The sequence below is a fragment of the Agelaius phoeniceus genome, chromosome 2 (genome assembly GCF_051311805.1).
Source record: "Agelaius phoeniceus isolate bAgePho1 chromosome 2, bAgePho1.hap1, whole genome shotgun sequence".
Lineage (NCBI taxonomy): Eukaryota > Metazoa > Chordata > Aves > Passeriformes > Icteridae > Agelaius > Agelaius phoeniceus.
This window is the reverse complement of record NC_135266.1, coordinates 103,601,732-103,616,176: the sequence shown is the minus strand read 5'-3', so window position 1 is coordinate 103,616,176 and position 14,445 is coordinate 103,601,732. Positions and strand designations below refer to the sequence as shown.

The window sequence follows — 14,445 nt, the reverse complement described above, 5'->3', positions numbered from 1 at the left end:
TGTGGTGTCAACCGATTAGGAACTATGTGATGCAGTTATGGTAAAAATAATAATTGGGATGAAATTCGGAGAAAATATTTGCACTTCAAAAAGTAATAAAAATTTCCTCTGGTATAATGAGAACAGTTCTAATGAGTTAGGAATGAAAATACAAAACATTAGAAAACATCATCTAACAAAACCCCCTTGCAAAATTTAACTGAAGTTACCATATTTAAATATCAAACTAAGAAAATGCATAATAAATCTTAGTACACTAGGGATCCAAGTAATGAACTAAATTCTTGGTATTATTCTGGAAAATTAACAGCACTTGTGCAGCAGAAAGAAATCCTTAAACTCCAAGAACTTTCTGGCTTTTACATTCTACTATTTTTGTACTGGTAAAGCAGTGGCAATTATACCTTTACATACTTTTAAGGGTATCTTTTTAAGATACTATTTGTCTCAACTTTTGGTTGCAGTAGGCATCAACATATGGATGGACACATGCAATTACTGTTGCCAAGGTAAGGACAGGAGCAACTTGCAGGTTATTGCAGATAAAAAATTAACTTCCCTCCACCCGCCCTTTTTGTCTTTAAGGAAACCTTTAAAGGGGACTGAAACCTTTTGTGTATACTTGTGTCTATACTTATCTATTATTTACGTCACAGAATTCAAATTAATTACCCAAGACATTTTTGTAAGAGGCATAAACCAGCCATGTAAAAATACAGGTTTTATTATGTACATTTAGAGGTTCAACTTAATTTAAATTGATACATGTTTTCCTTCTTCAGTTCCATCTTTTGCCTCAAGACATTGTGCTGCTGTTTCCAAATATTCTTCTTCAGTGACCTGCACAAAGATATCAATTTTGTTATATTTTTAAAAATTATTTCACTCTCCTTGATCCTGAAAATCCTCCCCTCATACTGTCACCGTAACAAGAAAGGACAATCTACAAAGACTATTATCTCCAAAATTAAACAACCTGAAGAACAAGAATATTCAAACTAAGTTCAGGGAAGATGCCATGGGGCATACTCAGAACATATCCATGGCTAACAAGTTTCAGAAGACATGAAGTACCTTTTTTTCTGTCTCTTGCCAAACAAGTAAGTAAAATTGTTGATCAAAAGGCTCTTCAACAGCTGCTCTTTAATTCTTAAAAAGACTTCCTATGTTTAAATATGTCTTGATAGTGGTTATTTGGTTATATGTGGGTTATAATATCTTATAGTTCCATTTCCCTTGAAGTATTTTTTAATTGGATAAATCATATCAACCAAATAGTACATGTTTTTTAAATGGCGCAATGCTTTTTAATAACAGACCTCAGAAACAGTGCTACCACATTCTCTAATAAACAAGCAGTTAGATTTCTGATTTCCATTCACCTGTGAATATTTCCATTCCTAAAGATATGTTCTTGAGTATACTACCTACCTCTAATAATTTGAAGTGTCCTCTATCAGAGCATACACATTTGTATTTGGTAACCTGTAGTTCACCTCTAGTGAGACTTACCAGCCTCTTTGATCTTTCCAGCAGCTTGTGCCACACAGTGTGGTGAGCCTGTGTGAAATGCCATTAAATGATGTTAGCAGAGGTAAAAAATAATCTTATCATAGAATAGATTTGACAAGTGTATAGAAATGACGGCACAAAACCATAATAATGCCCAGTTCAAATGTTCCATTTTAACAACTTAAAATTTTGGTGTCCAATTTGCCCATATTCATGTGGGGGACTTGAATAAATGTCTACCCATCACATGCCCCATCCCTGAAGTGTTCATGGCCAGGCTGAATGGAGCTCTGAGCAACCCAGTCCATGGAAAGGGAATTGGAACTGTATGGTTCCCTTCTAACCCAAACCATTTTATGGTTCTATGATTCATTCACTGTGTGGAATCCTTGAGGAATTAATTGGGAAAAAAAGGGAATTATGCTTAGGAAGGGAACACAGAGATCAGCTGAGGAACCCTTGAAAACTTCCCCAACTAAGACAATAGTACATGTGCTAGATAACAAGGTCAAAATCATGTAAGTCAACACGAATGGGAATAAAGACTCCTGCCTCCACCTTCAGTTCTTTGCTTAAGACTCATTAGAGCTTGGACATTTTTTGTTGTTGCTACTTTTTACTTTGGTGCCATAAAATTCTTTGAATGGTATATTTATCATGAGTATAAACACAAAGTTCTGCTCTTTTAAGCACTGTCAGTGGCCTAGATGTCAGAAGACTGGCATGCACAACTTAGGCAAGCAGAATGAAATATCCATGCAGAAATTATACAGCCAAAACAACACCTTCCATACTAAAAAATAACATCATGGGCCCTCTCATGCAAACTTTTCTAGTTCTGACTGCACATCCACTACTGTTTCAGGAAAATTAACCCCAAATATCCAACACAGTCACCATCAGGGGCACTCCCTTTCTACAGCTCTCAACTATGAATTCCATTCAGCTACCAACATAGCACCTAACAAAATGGAAACACAGGTAAAATGCTCCAATTTAAAGAAGAAAAACCTGTGCAAAATGGATTACTTACCTTCAAATGGACTGGCAAGGACACACCCTGGAATCTCCTTATCAATTCAGACTGATCAGTCTGAAGATTATGGGCTGCTGTTATCTCATACTGGAAACAGAAACTTGTCCTTGGAATATGAGGACCTTCACTGACATCTACAAAGTCACCAAACCTGGGGGGAACAAAAAAAAAAAAACCCAGTTTATATGCCAAATATATTTGGAGCAAAATACAAGGAGATTAGGTTTTATTTTTGATTAGTAAATTCCAATCAACAGAAAGAAAATCCACACAAATCCCAAACTAAATCTAAACAAATCTCCAGCTCAGCATTTTGAAGTTTCCTAAACCAAAAGTACAGGTCACACAATTTCCTTAAATTAACTTAGGAAATTTAAACCTCAAGTCTAGGAAAGTCTTTGATGCCATGTTGGCGCTAAAACTGGGATAACTGTCATTCACCAGAAAAACATTTGTCTCCAAGATCACCAGTTTTACACAGTACAGTGTTTACAACCTGCACAGTTATTTCTCTTTCCAGTTCTTGGAAAACTGCAAATCAATTGAGAAAAGAGACACAGCATAGTACAGCCAATACTGAGAATGAACCTCTCCCAGAAAGCAATAGGTAAGCCCATTTTCCCCTTTATTGAGCAAATCTGAGTGGGAGGAAGGAAAGAATGACACAACATTGTTCTAAAATTTCAAGAACCACCACTGCAAAGACATCTGTTCCCTTAGATAGATGATGCTCCTTAAGGTAGAACAAATACAGATTAGGAACTCTTAAGCCATCTTAAGCCATCCAAATTAGGAACTCTTAAGCCATCTACACAACTGAATATCCTAGAACAGCCTAAAACAGAGAATGGCCTGAGATACAGACAATTATCCTGCCTCCAGACTAAGAAATCTGTATCTTACAATGTATCCCCAGGATGCTGTTCTATTCTCATCTCCACCACTACAAAACAGTGGATTGCAAGTTAGGAAGATCTTGACAACTTTGAAAGAAAAATCCATTATGCAATGCTAACTCTTGTTTTGAAACCAGTGTTTGGGTTGTATTTTATTCAGTCTGTCAAGCTCTAGAGATTTGTTTAGTTTTCATGTAAAAGCACTGAAAACAGTAAGACTTCTCTGGCACTTACCACCCTTAACATAACAAGAAATAGAAACATAGTATCACAAAGTATCACAAAATAATAGTTACATTTTAAAAACCAAGCAAACAAACCACACCAACTTAAGACAGACCACAGACAGTAATGAATACAAATGATCTTTAAATTTAAAACCATCCAAGTAACTTGCTCTTCTCATTTGCAGAGACTACTTGCAATATACTTAAATGTTCCAGTGAATCATTACAGAATGGGAGTTCAGTTTTGCTTACCTATATAATGGTACAATTCCTTCCATATTCTCAGCAGCTTTTCTTTCTATCATCTCCATTTTGTACCTGGACAAGAAAAAAAATTATTTTAAAAATCCTCACCTTTAACACCTTGCTCTTATAAGAGCACTTCAGAAACTAATTTAATTCATTTAAAATTCCTAAAAAATCATGCTTCCATTTATGTGAGCTTTGAGACTGGTTTAAATTCCTAATGAGAACACATATTGACATGCTTCATTAACAGACCTGTTAGTTAACCTCAGTTCATGGAAAAATTACAGAGATTTTACTGAGCACAACTGAAAGGCACTTTAAAAATAGTGCAATCATCATGGCACAGCCAACATGGGATCCTGAGACAGGATGTTTGGGAATGGTTTAATGTTGTGCTGGGAGGTGGTTCAAACTGGACTCTAGGAAGCATTTCCTTAGGAGACAGTGTTCAAACACTGAACAGGCTTCTTGGAGAGGTAGTCAATGCCCCAAGCCTGTCACTGATTAAGAGGCATCTGGGCAATGCCTTTAATAACTTGCTGTAAGTTGTCAGCCCCACATCAGTCAGCCAGCTGAACTAGGAGGTTGTTGTAGGTCCATTCCCATTGGAACATCTATTCCAGTCTATTCTGTGCATATTTTATAGGAGGGCTATGCTCCCACACCAGTTTTATTCAGAAAGATACAATGAACCTACTCCTACAAATAAGAGTTTTTCAGGTCACCTGTAAGACTAGAAGACACCATGACACCACCTGAACTGACCTGATGCAATGTGCAGCCATTAACAGCTGGCTGCCTGCAAGACAGGGAAGTGTTCTCTGGGCTTTCCATACACAAAATCTAAAGGGACCATCAAAAGTCAGCTCCCACCTGCTGTCAAGGCAGCCAACAAAGTGGAGATGATGATCCATATGTCACATTAAAACAACCTTCAGCATTAAGCTAAAACATTTGCTATTTTGCAACTTTAGCTTCACTGTAGTTTAATTTTGGTTCACAAAATGATAAATTATTTCTCATTTTCCCCTGCATCTCTCCATGATGAAAAAGCTGTGGACCAGAAACATGGCTGAGGTATTCTTTTCAGCAAAGAAGACAGGAGGTTTTGAACAAACCTTTTTTTTAAAGCACAGACCAAAGTATTTTACCCATTTTCCCCTGCACAATTCAAAAACTGCATTTCATTAAATCTTCATTTGAAGATACCAGGACATGAAAAATATACATCTCTTTAAATATGGAACTCCTTCAGAAAAGGCTACCATGTCAAGGCTAAGCACCAGAGTTTCAACTTAATAGTAGTGGAATCTTGAAGCTCACTAGTGAACAAAAGAAGTCTCAGTCTTTCAGTTTGTCACGAAAATACATCCAGTGAAGGTGCCTGGTGCTGGCCTCTGAAGAGAACAAGAACTAAGTAAATTGGTGTGAGTAAGTTGGTGGGAAGAGAATGGAGACAAGCTCATTCAGAGCAGTGGGAGAAGCACCTTCTTACTTCACATCTTATTTTAGATTCATAAAACCAAGCAGAGATTTGACTTGATTTCTAATTGCCTCTTTGAAAGAAAAGCAAATTCAGACACTCACTTATTATGCTGAAACATTTCACGTGCTACTTTTGCTTCAACATGCAGTGTTTCAAATGGCAGGTCTTGATGGATTAGCTTTTTGGCATCCCTTGTAAGAGAACAGAAGTTGTCCTAATAAAAGAACATAAAAACTGTAACCACCTTTTCACAGCTGTAGTGAACAGATAAAGCACAACAAATACTAAAAATTAGTCAAAGCAACAAAGATCATCTACTTTAAACCCTAAACATAGCAATTTTACTGTAGGAGTGTCTTACTATTATCATAAGAGCACTATAGATCATCAGTTTTTTAATGAACCGACTCAATGCTCAGTCATTTCAATGAGAAATAGGCATTTTCCATCAAAAACAATATCTATTAATTAAACTGCACATGTAGGCAGTTTAATAGTAGGTTTTCCCTACATGGCACTACATACACAGTCTTGCTACTGTTGAATACTCATCTATAACTCGTTTCCCAGAGTAGAGTCTTCACTTATAAATAAGCTCTATTATGATAGATAAAAGTGAAAAAAAGGTACTGAATATTTAATAAATAAAAATTTGTCACCTTGGACCAGAATCTGAGGTTCTGTGTAATTCAGATTTATTCGTAAATATGAAATTGTTATGAGGTGGAATTACATCTAAAATGTCATGTAGAAAATATTTCTAACCAAATTACTTCAGCCACAAAATCATATTGAAGAAAAATTCTGCATTGTACCAATATTGCTTTGCTAGCCATACACCCCTCTGCTGCTTTTTGGGCACAAGAACAAGAATGGGCCCCAGATGGGTAAAATATTTGTGATCACAAATGGTTCTGAGATTTAGAGCATTCAGATTATTAGATTTACTGCAGAGCATGAAACATAAGCAAGCTATTAAGGAAAGCTGCAGCTGAATGTGCTCACAGATTTTATTCAACAACAAACTGATTCTGCTGTAAATCACCAGAAAATATGCCTTATACACACTTTTATTTTCAGAAACTCTACTCACATAAATACTGTGGCTGCATCCACATTACCAGGCAAGAGCAGCTGAGGAGGAACAGACCTGTACAGTAACAAATATGGCACTGAGGTCCCAACAGCCCCATCAACTGTTTCTGAACTTGTACTTCAGACTAGAATTTTCTCTAGCTCCACAGACCTAAAGCCTGAAAGCATGTGGATGACAGCACAAGGTTTATTTTTGTCTGAAAGGAAACATCAGAGCACTCTGCCATAGCACCAGTGTGTGGTAAATGCAGAGATCAGCTCCCAAAGACTACTCCAAATGCGCACTAACAAAAAGGGAAACAAAGCTTTGTCTCTTCTCCCCTATCAAAAAAGAACAACTGGACAAGGACACAAACTCTAGAACTCCAGGGTTTATGCCTGAAAAGTGCTTACGTTTGTTGGTTTCCAGTCATTCAGTTTACTGTCCAAAACCACATCATAACAGAAAGCTCCAGAGATCACTGCAATTCCAATCCAAAGATAAAAATATTAATGTTTGAAACAAAATACGCATTTTACCATCATACCATATTCTTACAACAAAATAAATTAGAAGAAAAACAGAATTACTTCTATAAATTCATCACAAAAGTTTTCAGCTCTAATTATACTATAAAATGACAGATTGAACTTGTGTTATTTTAATTTCACTTCACTGAATGAAAAAGTAATTTGAAAGGAGTTTTAATGTAACATCAGTATAAGAGAATCCCAATAAAGAGCAGAAAAAATAAACTGCTTCACAAAACTGCATCTAACACTGCAAAAAAACCCAAAACCACTCACTTTTAAAATATTTCACTGTTTTTCCATTGTATGCCTGATACAATAAATGTGAGCTATTAAATTATAAAGAGGAATTTTTTGCATAGAAAAATCAGACAATATTAGAGCTGTTAATCCATGACACAAGCAATGCACAGATTTCTGGTAAAGGCAACACAAATTTATCTGACAGTTCTTAGAACACTCTTTTGTGTATATTGAGTTATGGCTATTTAGAAATCCAATCTATGAACCCAGTAAGATCACACTATTTCTATATATGCAGTACAATGATATAGCTGAGTATATCCAAGATTATTCCAAATTCTGGTAGAACTGAAATATTTACCTGTACTTACCAATCACAACAAATGCTAAAATTGCTAAAAAGAGAAGCAGTTATAGCACTCCGCATGGCCAGCAACCAACCTTCTCATACACTAAATGCATAATTATGCAGGTTTGGTTATTGAAACAATCTCTTCTATTGTGCATTTTCTCACTTTTCTAAATCTTTAATCAGATCACAGATGAGCAGAAGTTGTTACTAAGCTTGTTTGTACCTCAGTAATCTTCCAGTTTGGTGTAGACATTATCATTTTTAGAAACTCAAGTGATGGACAAGGTTATGCAGTTATTAGAGCAAATTCCACAGAAACATGTCTCATCACATCCAGAAACCTTGCTCATGTCACTTCACAATACAGAGGTTTAGTTACTAATTTCAGCTATGAAATCCTGAGTGGTCTGAAACCCAGTGGCCACACTGACCTATTTTCTGAACACTGATAACAAAATTGTTTTCAGTGTGGTTATTATAAATTAAAGGCAACTACAACAGCATGTAATACACATATCAATGTGTACCATCAATCATTGGAAGTAATTTTTTTCTAGGTTTGGTTATTAAGCACTCACTTGAGAAGCAGCAAAAGATAATCAATATAAAACACTTTTATCACCTGGCACTTCTGGAGCTTTAACTAGGTTGACTGAGTATTCATCCTTGAATGCTCTCTTTAGCACACACGCCATGATCATGGCACAGGAACGCCAATATGCCTGCAAAGAGAATTTCAGAACAGGAATTTAACGCCTGGAAGCTAATTATTCAAAAAAATCTCCCAAAACTTAACTGGATGATGCACAAACCTAGCTGCCAACCCAAGCATTCCACCCCTGAAGTGTTCAAGGCCAGGCTGGACAGGGCTATGAGCGACCTGGTCTAATGGAAGGCATCCCTGCCCATGGCAGGGGGTGGAACTGGACGAGCTTCTAATGTCCCTTCCAACCCAAGCTTTTCCATGATTCTATGATTACTTTCTTTAGCATTTAAACTTCTATTCAGAGATGATTCTCCAAACAGAATCGAATTTAAAAAAAAAACCTGCAATTAGAATGCAAGCCAGATGTAACCCTGGAGATATTTAAATCTGAAATCCCAGAATAATACAAGAGTTGAAAGGAAAGCCAATAATTCACCACCTAGCCCACACACTAGTCCAGCTAATGATAGCCATGGTGCACCATTAAAAAGACATTAAAAATGTCTGAACTCTAATGACAACAAAGTTCAAGAAAGCAGACAGGCATGGAGCTGAAAGGCGCACACAGAATCAAGAGGTCATAATTAGGGCTACCTGCAATGAGACAAGGTACAGAGAACCAGGGTCACCTACAATGGAACAAGATAATAACTTACCTTGTTTACTTCCTCTGGATCTTCATCTTTGAAGGTAAGGAACTGAATTTCACATGATTTGGTCAGGGGTCTGTACATGTCCCAGATTTCACCATCCACGAAAGCCAGAACAGAGTTCTTGCAATGCCATTCGCTTAAATCTAAAGAAAATTTTAAAACCCCTAAAGTATTAGTTAGTTATTAACCATATTTTTCAGGATCAGCAGTTCAGACTGCTGCATTTCTAACAACTGCAAGTTTCATATTTGTAAATGACCTGGAAGGAGGAACTGTGAAATAAGCCTCCAAAAATTAACTGTTTCTATTTCAATTGGCAGCACTACATCTGCCATGAGGGGCTAGTTCAGAAGTGCATCCACTTACGCATGGCACAGTTATACGGCGTGGACAGAGCCTTGTTCATGACAAACACACTGCCAGGGTGCGGCTTCCCAGTGTATTTCACTTCAATCTTCTCAATCCGTGGGTGAAGAGACAATTGTCTCTCTTTCTCTTTGGTGAAGAGCTCATTTCGCATCCGAACCACCTCATCAGGTGTCAGCCGAGGAACAGCTGGGGTGGAGATGTACCCTGGGCACAGGAGAGACACTGAGTAAGCAATAATCCCACAGCAAGCAATCCTGGGGTGAGTCCAGCAGAACATCCCTGTAATGAGGAAAGCCTGAGGGAACTGGGGCTGTTCAGCCTCAAGAAGGGATGATTGAGGCGGGACCTCATCAGTGTCTGCCAGTGTCTGCAGGGAACAGTCACAGGCATGGTCCAAGCTCTGCCCAGCAACAGGACAAGAAGCAAGGGGCAGAAACAGATGCACAGAAGTTGCACATGAACATGAAGAACTTTCCTGCACTGAAACAGATTGCCCGGAGAGGGTGTGGAGTCTCCCTAACTTGAAATATTTCAGAACCACCTGGATGCAGTCCTGTGCCATGTGCTCTGGGATGATCCTACTTGAGCAGAGAGGTTGGACCAGATGACCCACTGTGGTCCATTCCAACCTCAACCATTCTGTGACCCATTCTGAGTTTTCAAAGCCTCTTTATAAGGTTTTGGGTTCTACAACACTGCTGATCACCCACCTCAATATTGCATATCTCAATATTTACAAGGTAGCACTTCTGCAGCTCCAGCAGGATGGGACCCTGCACTGCCTGCCCAAAGTCACAACAGGAGACTCTGAGGCAAAAAAAAGGGTCAAAAAGATGATGAGGGGTCTCAAGCATCTCTCTTGTGAGGAGGGACTGTGGGATCTGGGCCTGTTTAGTTTGGAGAGGAGAAGACTGAAAGGAAATCTCATTAATGCACATAAATATCTCAAAGGTGGGTGCCAAGAGATTGGTGCCAGACTCCTTTCAGTGGTGACCAGCAATAAGATGAGAAGCAAGGGCCATAAACTAAAACACAAGAAGTATCACTTCAACATGAGGAAGAAATTCTTTCCATGGAGAGGGGCAGAGCACTGGAATAAGCTGCCCTGGGAGGGTGTGGAGTATCTCCCTGGAGACAAATCCACCTGGACACGTTCCTGTGTCACCTGCTCGCGGTGACCCTGCCCTGGCAGGACTGGATGATCTCCAGAAGTCTCTTCTAACCCTAATTACTTGGTCCTATGCAAAGGTTAATGTCGCTCCCTGCTGCAAAGGCCCTTCCCTCACACAGCCCAACTCCCCCGCGGCCTAAAAAGGCCCCTTCAGCCCCTGAAAGCACGGCCACAGTACGAGCCCGAGCTCGGCGCGGCCCCGCACTCCCGGCTCCCTCCCGCAGTCCCGGCTCCCTCCGGCACTCACGCTTCCCGACCCGCAGCCCGCGGGACGCCCACGGCGCGGCCATGCTCCCGCAGCAGCCCCGGTGCCTCCTGCCCGGGCTCCGCCAGGAACACCGGCCGCAGCCGCGCCGTTCCGCCGCTGTGCCGAGAGCGGCCGCCGGGCGGCGGGAGCCTCCTGGTCCCGGTGCCACCGCCGCCACAGAATGTATTCTGCCTCGGAAGGGCCCCGCAGCGATCATCGGACGATCTCATCCCGGTGGGTGAGAGGCTGGACATGCCCCAGCCATGGGCTGTGGGAGCCCCCCGTGTGCTGGGCTCATCCAGAGCCCCGTGGGCAGCAGGGCAGGGAGGGGATTCTGCCCCTCTGCCCCCTCTGCTGAGACCCCACCTGCAGGGCTGCATCAGCTCTGGGCTCCAGCACAGCAAGGACAGGGACCTGCTGGAGCCAGGCCAGAGCAGGCACCAAGGGGATCACAGGGATGGAGAACCTCCGCTTCCAGGAGGAAAGGCTGAAAGAACTGGGACTGTTCAGGCTGGAAAAGAGAAAGCTTTAGGGTGTCCTAGGTGTGGCCTTCCAGCACCTGAAGAAAACTTACAGAAAAGAGAGGCAAGACAATTTACCAGAGCTTGTAGTGACAGAAGAAGGAAAAATGGCCTGAATTGAAGGAGACTAGGTTTAGATTAGATATAAGGAAAACATTCTGCCCTGTGAGGGTGGTGAGGCCCTGGTACAGGTTGCTTAGAGAAGCTGTGGCTGCCTCATCCCTGGAATTGTTCATAGCCAGGTTGGATGGGGCTTGGAGCAACCTGGTTTAGTGAATGGTGTCCCTGTCCATGGCAAGGGTTTGAAACTAGATGACCTTCAAGGTCCTTTCCAACCCAAACCATTCTATGAATCTATGACTGTGATTGCAGTCCAGCTCCTGGCCCTGCACAGAACAATCCCAAGAATCCCACCACCATGTGCCTGAGACAGAGCTTGTGAATTCACACCATGTTTGCCCAGAGAAGGTCTCTCTCACTGGAGATATTCCACAACCATCTGGACATAATCCTGTGCCATGTGCTCTGGGATGACCTTGCTTAAGCGGGAGGTTGGACCAGGGAGATCTCCCAATTCCAGTCTGTGATTCTGAGAGCATTGTCCAAACACTGTGTGAGCTCTGACAGTCTGGGCGCTGTTTCCAGTGCTCTGGAGAGTAGTTCTGAGCATTACTCTAGGCAGCAGCATGATCCCAGAATGTTGTACCTCCACCACTGGCCGTCTGCTCCCCTTCGCTAACACTGCCCACCTGCACTGGGTTTGCATGGCTAGGCTTTGGGAAGATGGGGCACTTTCAGTTTGAAACCAGGCAGAAACACCAATTTCGTGTACTGGTTTTGGTTTGCTAATTTGAGATTTTTCGGCCAATTCACTAATTAGTGTGGTGGGTTCAGTGCTGTCCAATCACTAGTGCACTCACTAGAATGTACTTACTCGTCTCCTTCTGTGAGGTAGGATTAGAAGAAAGGCAAAGCAGGCTCAAAACTTGAAAAGGGTGTAAAGAAGAATTTATTAACAGTAACTAAAAGAAAGAGTAATAAGAATCAGAACAAAACCTTCAGGACACTTCTCCTCCCCCTACAACCTTTTCTTTCCCACTGACACTGTAAAGAGACAAAATTCTCAGTCAGTTTGCCACCTCTAGAATAGCCTTTCTTCAGTTCATTTAGGGAGAGAAGTCCCTGTTGTTAATGTTATGGAGACTTCTATACAAGAAAACAATTCTCTCATGGCTCTCAATTTCTATGAATAGCAGCTGCCCGGGGAAATCTGCAGTCATGAAATCACTCCCATGTTCCACAAGCTTTTCCTACAGCTGCATTTATGGGCCATGTCAACTTCTGGGATACTAATTTAAAGGTGATCTGTTCAAGAGCAAAGGTTCTCATTACCTATCTCTGAAATCATCTTCATCTTTAGGAACAGAGATCTTCTCCTCCTGGGAGTGCAGGATCTTCATCACTATTCTCTCTTTCTCTGTTCAAACTTCTTATAGCATCACAACTACTTTAACATCTACTTACTTTAGCATGGGGGCCTTTGCTTGATAACTACAATTTGAACACTTTCATCTCCCCATACCTTCATGCATTATAGGGAAGAAAGAGTCCTTCTCCATAGCTTTACAAGAGGATTTCAGCTTAAAACTAAAGGCATCTCCTCATCCTTCCCATCTGGGACTTGACTCCTTCTTCACTGACATTGGTGTCTTCATGTTGTTTCTTTACGTGTCTGCACTTTGGTCTTGTTCTCTCACTTGAGGGAGGACTGAAGCACTGCAAGAGTTAATATCTTACCCAGGGCCTGTAGATGGTCACTAACCAGGCTGGGCTCAGTTGCTTGTGGCAGGAACTGTGGCTGGGGCCAGGGAGCGACTGCGATCTCAGCAGCCAACACACCTGGACTTCTCCTTTCCCCTGCCTGGCAGCCAAAAGCAGGGTCCCAGTGGGTGCCCCACTCTCAGAATCTCTGCTGGTCAGAGTGACCCCGAGATGCCTCTTCAACCTCCCCCTTAGAAAGTCTCTTTTCCCAGCCCAGCAGTCGAAGAAGGAGTCAGAACTCTTCTATTCTTGTTCTCAAGGTTGTTTATTGTTTCTTATCTATAAGATTCTTTCTCCGACCCACCGAGGTCTGTCTGGCAGGTTGGGTTGAGGCACACTGACCGCCTTCAGGGCAGTGTTACCTTTTTATACTAAAAACTACATGTACACTATTTACAGTAACTTCCCAATACCTATCACCTACGTTAGACAGTGAGTTTCTACTCTAAACCAATCTAAAAATGCCAACATCACCCAGAAGATGGAGGCTAAGAAGAAGGAAAAAGGACAAGGTGCGCCCAAATTCCTCCATCTTGGGACCCTGAGCCCCTATTCTAAAAACCTCAAAAATCTATTTTTTACCCCGTGACAAACTAACTATTATTCTACTTAAACTTTCTTGACTTGTAATTTTTCATATAAAGGTTGGTAATTGTTTTTTCCAAGGGCTAGATCAAAGGCACAGGGGTCTTGGGCTCTGTGCCAAGGTCTCTGAGCACCCCCAGGCAAGGGCTCGAGCCCTCCAGGGCAGCCAGAGGAATTTCCTGGGTTCCAACACCCTGCAGCAGGGGCTGCCCAGCCCAGCATGGCCGAGACAAGGGCCGGGCCAGCCATGTCACCTCTTTGCTGGCTGGGAGAGAGAAGAGAAAGTTCACGGGTTTCTTTCATCTTTAACATGTGTTTGTCACAGGGGCATGTACAGCTTTCCAGTGGTTCAACAGATTGTCAATTCCCAAAGTCAACCACTAGTTAATTTTCTATCAGACACGAAAGAAGCTGCCAGCAGCCTCTCCCAAAACATCACTTCCATGATGCAAAACCAACAGAGAAGCAGAGCAGGGGAGCTACAGTGGAGCACCCCTGTATTTTTATGTGAGAAGATACCAGAAGCTTTCCTGGTGTCCAACAGAGCCAGCTGGATCTAAGGCAGTCCCACTGCTGGCCAAAATTAAGTACCACATCAGTGATAGTGGTACTGCTCAGGGATAACAGATTTAAGGAGGGAAAAGAGTTACTCTTCAGCAGCAATTGTAGGCAGATAAGGAAGGACTGAGAATGTGTGAGAGGAACAGCCCTGTGGACATCAAGGACTCCCGGTGCCAGAGCAGAGGTTCCACTGCCCACCCTGGAA

General features: G+C 41.5%; 1 protein-coding gene across 1 annotated transcript; it reads right to left on the bottom strand.

The window, feature by feature from the left end:
• Positions 1-708: 708 nt before the first annotated feature.
• MRPL39 (mitochondrial ribosomal protein L39) lies at positions 709-10,984 on the bottom strand. The gene is made up of 10 exons (XM_054654988.2): positions 10,753-10,984; positions 9,332-9,538; positions 8,969-9,108; positions 8,229-8,328; positions 6,895-6,962; positions 5,508-5,620; positions 3,924-3,989; positions 2,546-2,699; positions 1,513-1,560; positions 709-840 (listed from the first exon to the last, which is right to left on the bottom strand). The coding sequence occupies exons 1-10, from the start codon at positions 10,967-10,969 to the stop codon at positions 754-756; spliced, it is 1,200 nt and encodes a 399-aa protein (XP_054510963.2). The 5' UTR covers positions 10,970-10,984; the 3' UTR covers positions 709-753.
• Between the last annotated feature and the right edge of the window lie 3,461 nt (positions 10,985-14,445).

Coding starts and splice junctions, on each gene's coding strand:
- MRPL39 (XM_054654988.2), bottom strand. CDS start 10,969: ATGATCGCTGCGGGGCCCTTCCGAGGCAGAATACATTCTGTGGCGGCG. Junction 8,329..8,968: donor ATCCAGAGGAAGTAAACAAG/GTAAGTTATTAT, acceptor TTCTCTTTGCAG/GCATATTGGCGTTCCTGTGC. Junction 1,561..2,545: donor CCTTGCCAGTCCATTTGAAG/GTAAGTAATCCA, acceptor CATTTCACACAG/GCTCACCACACTGTGTGGCA.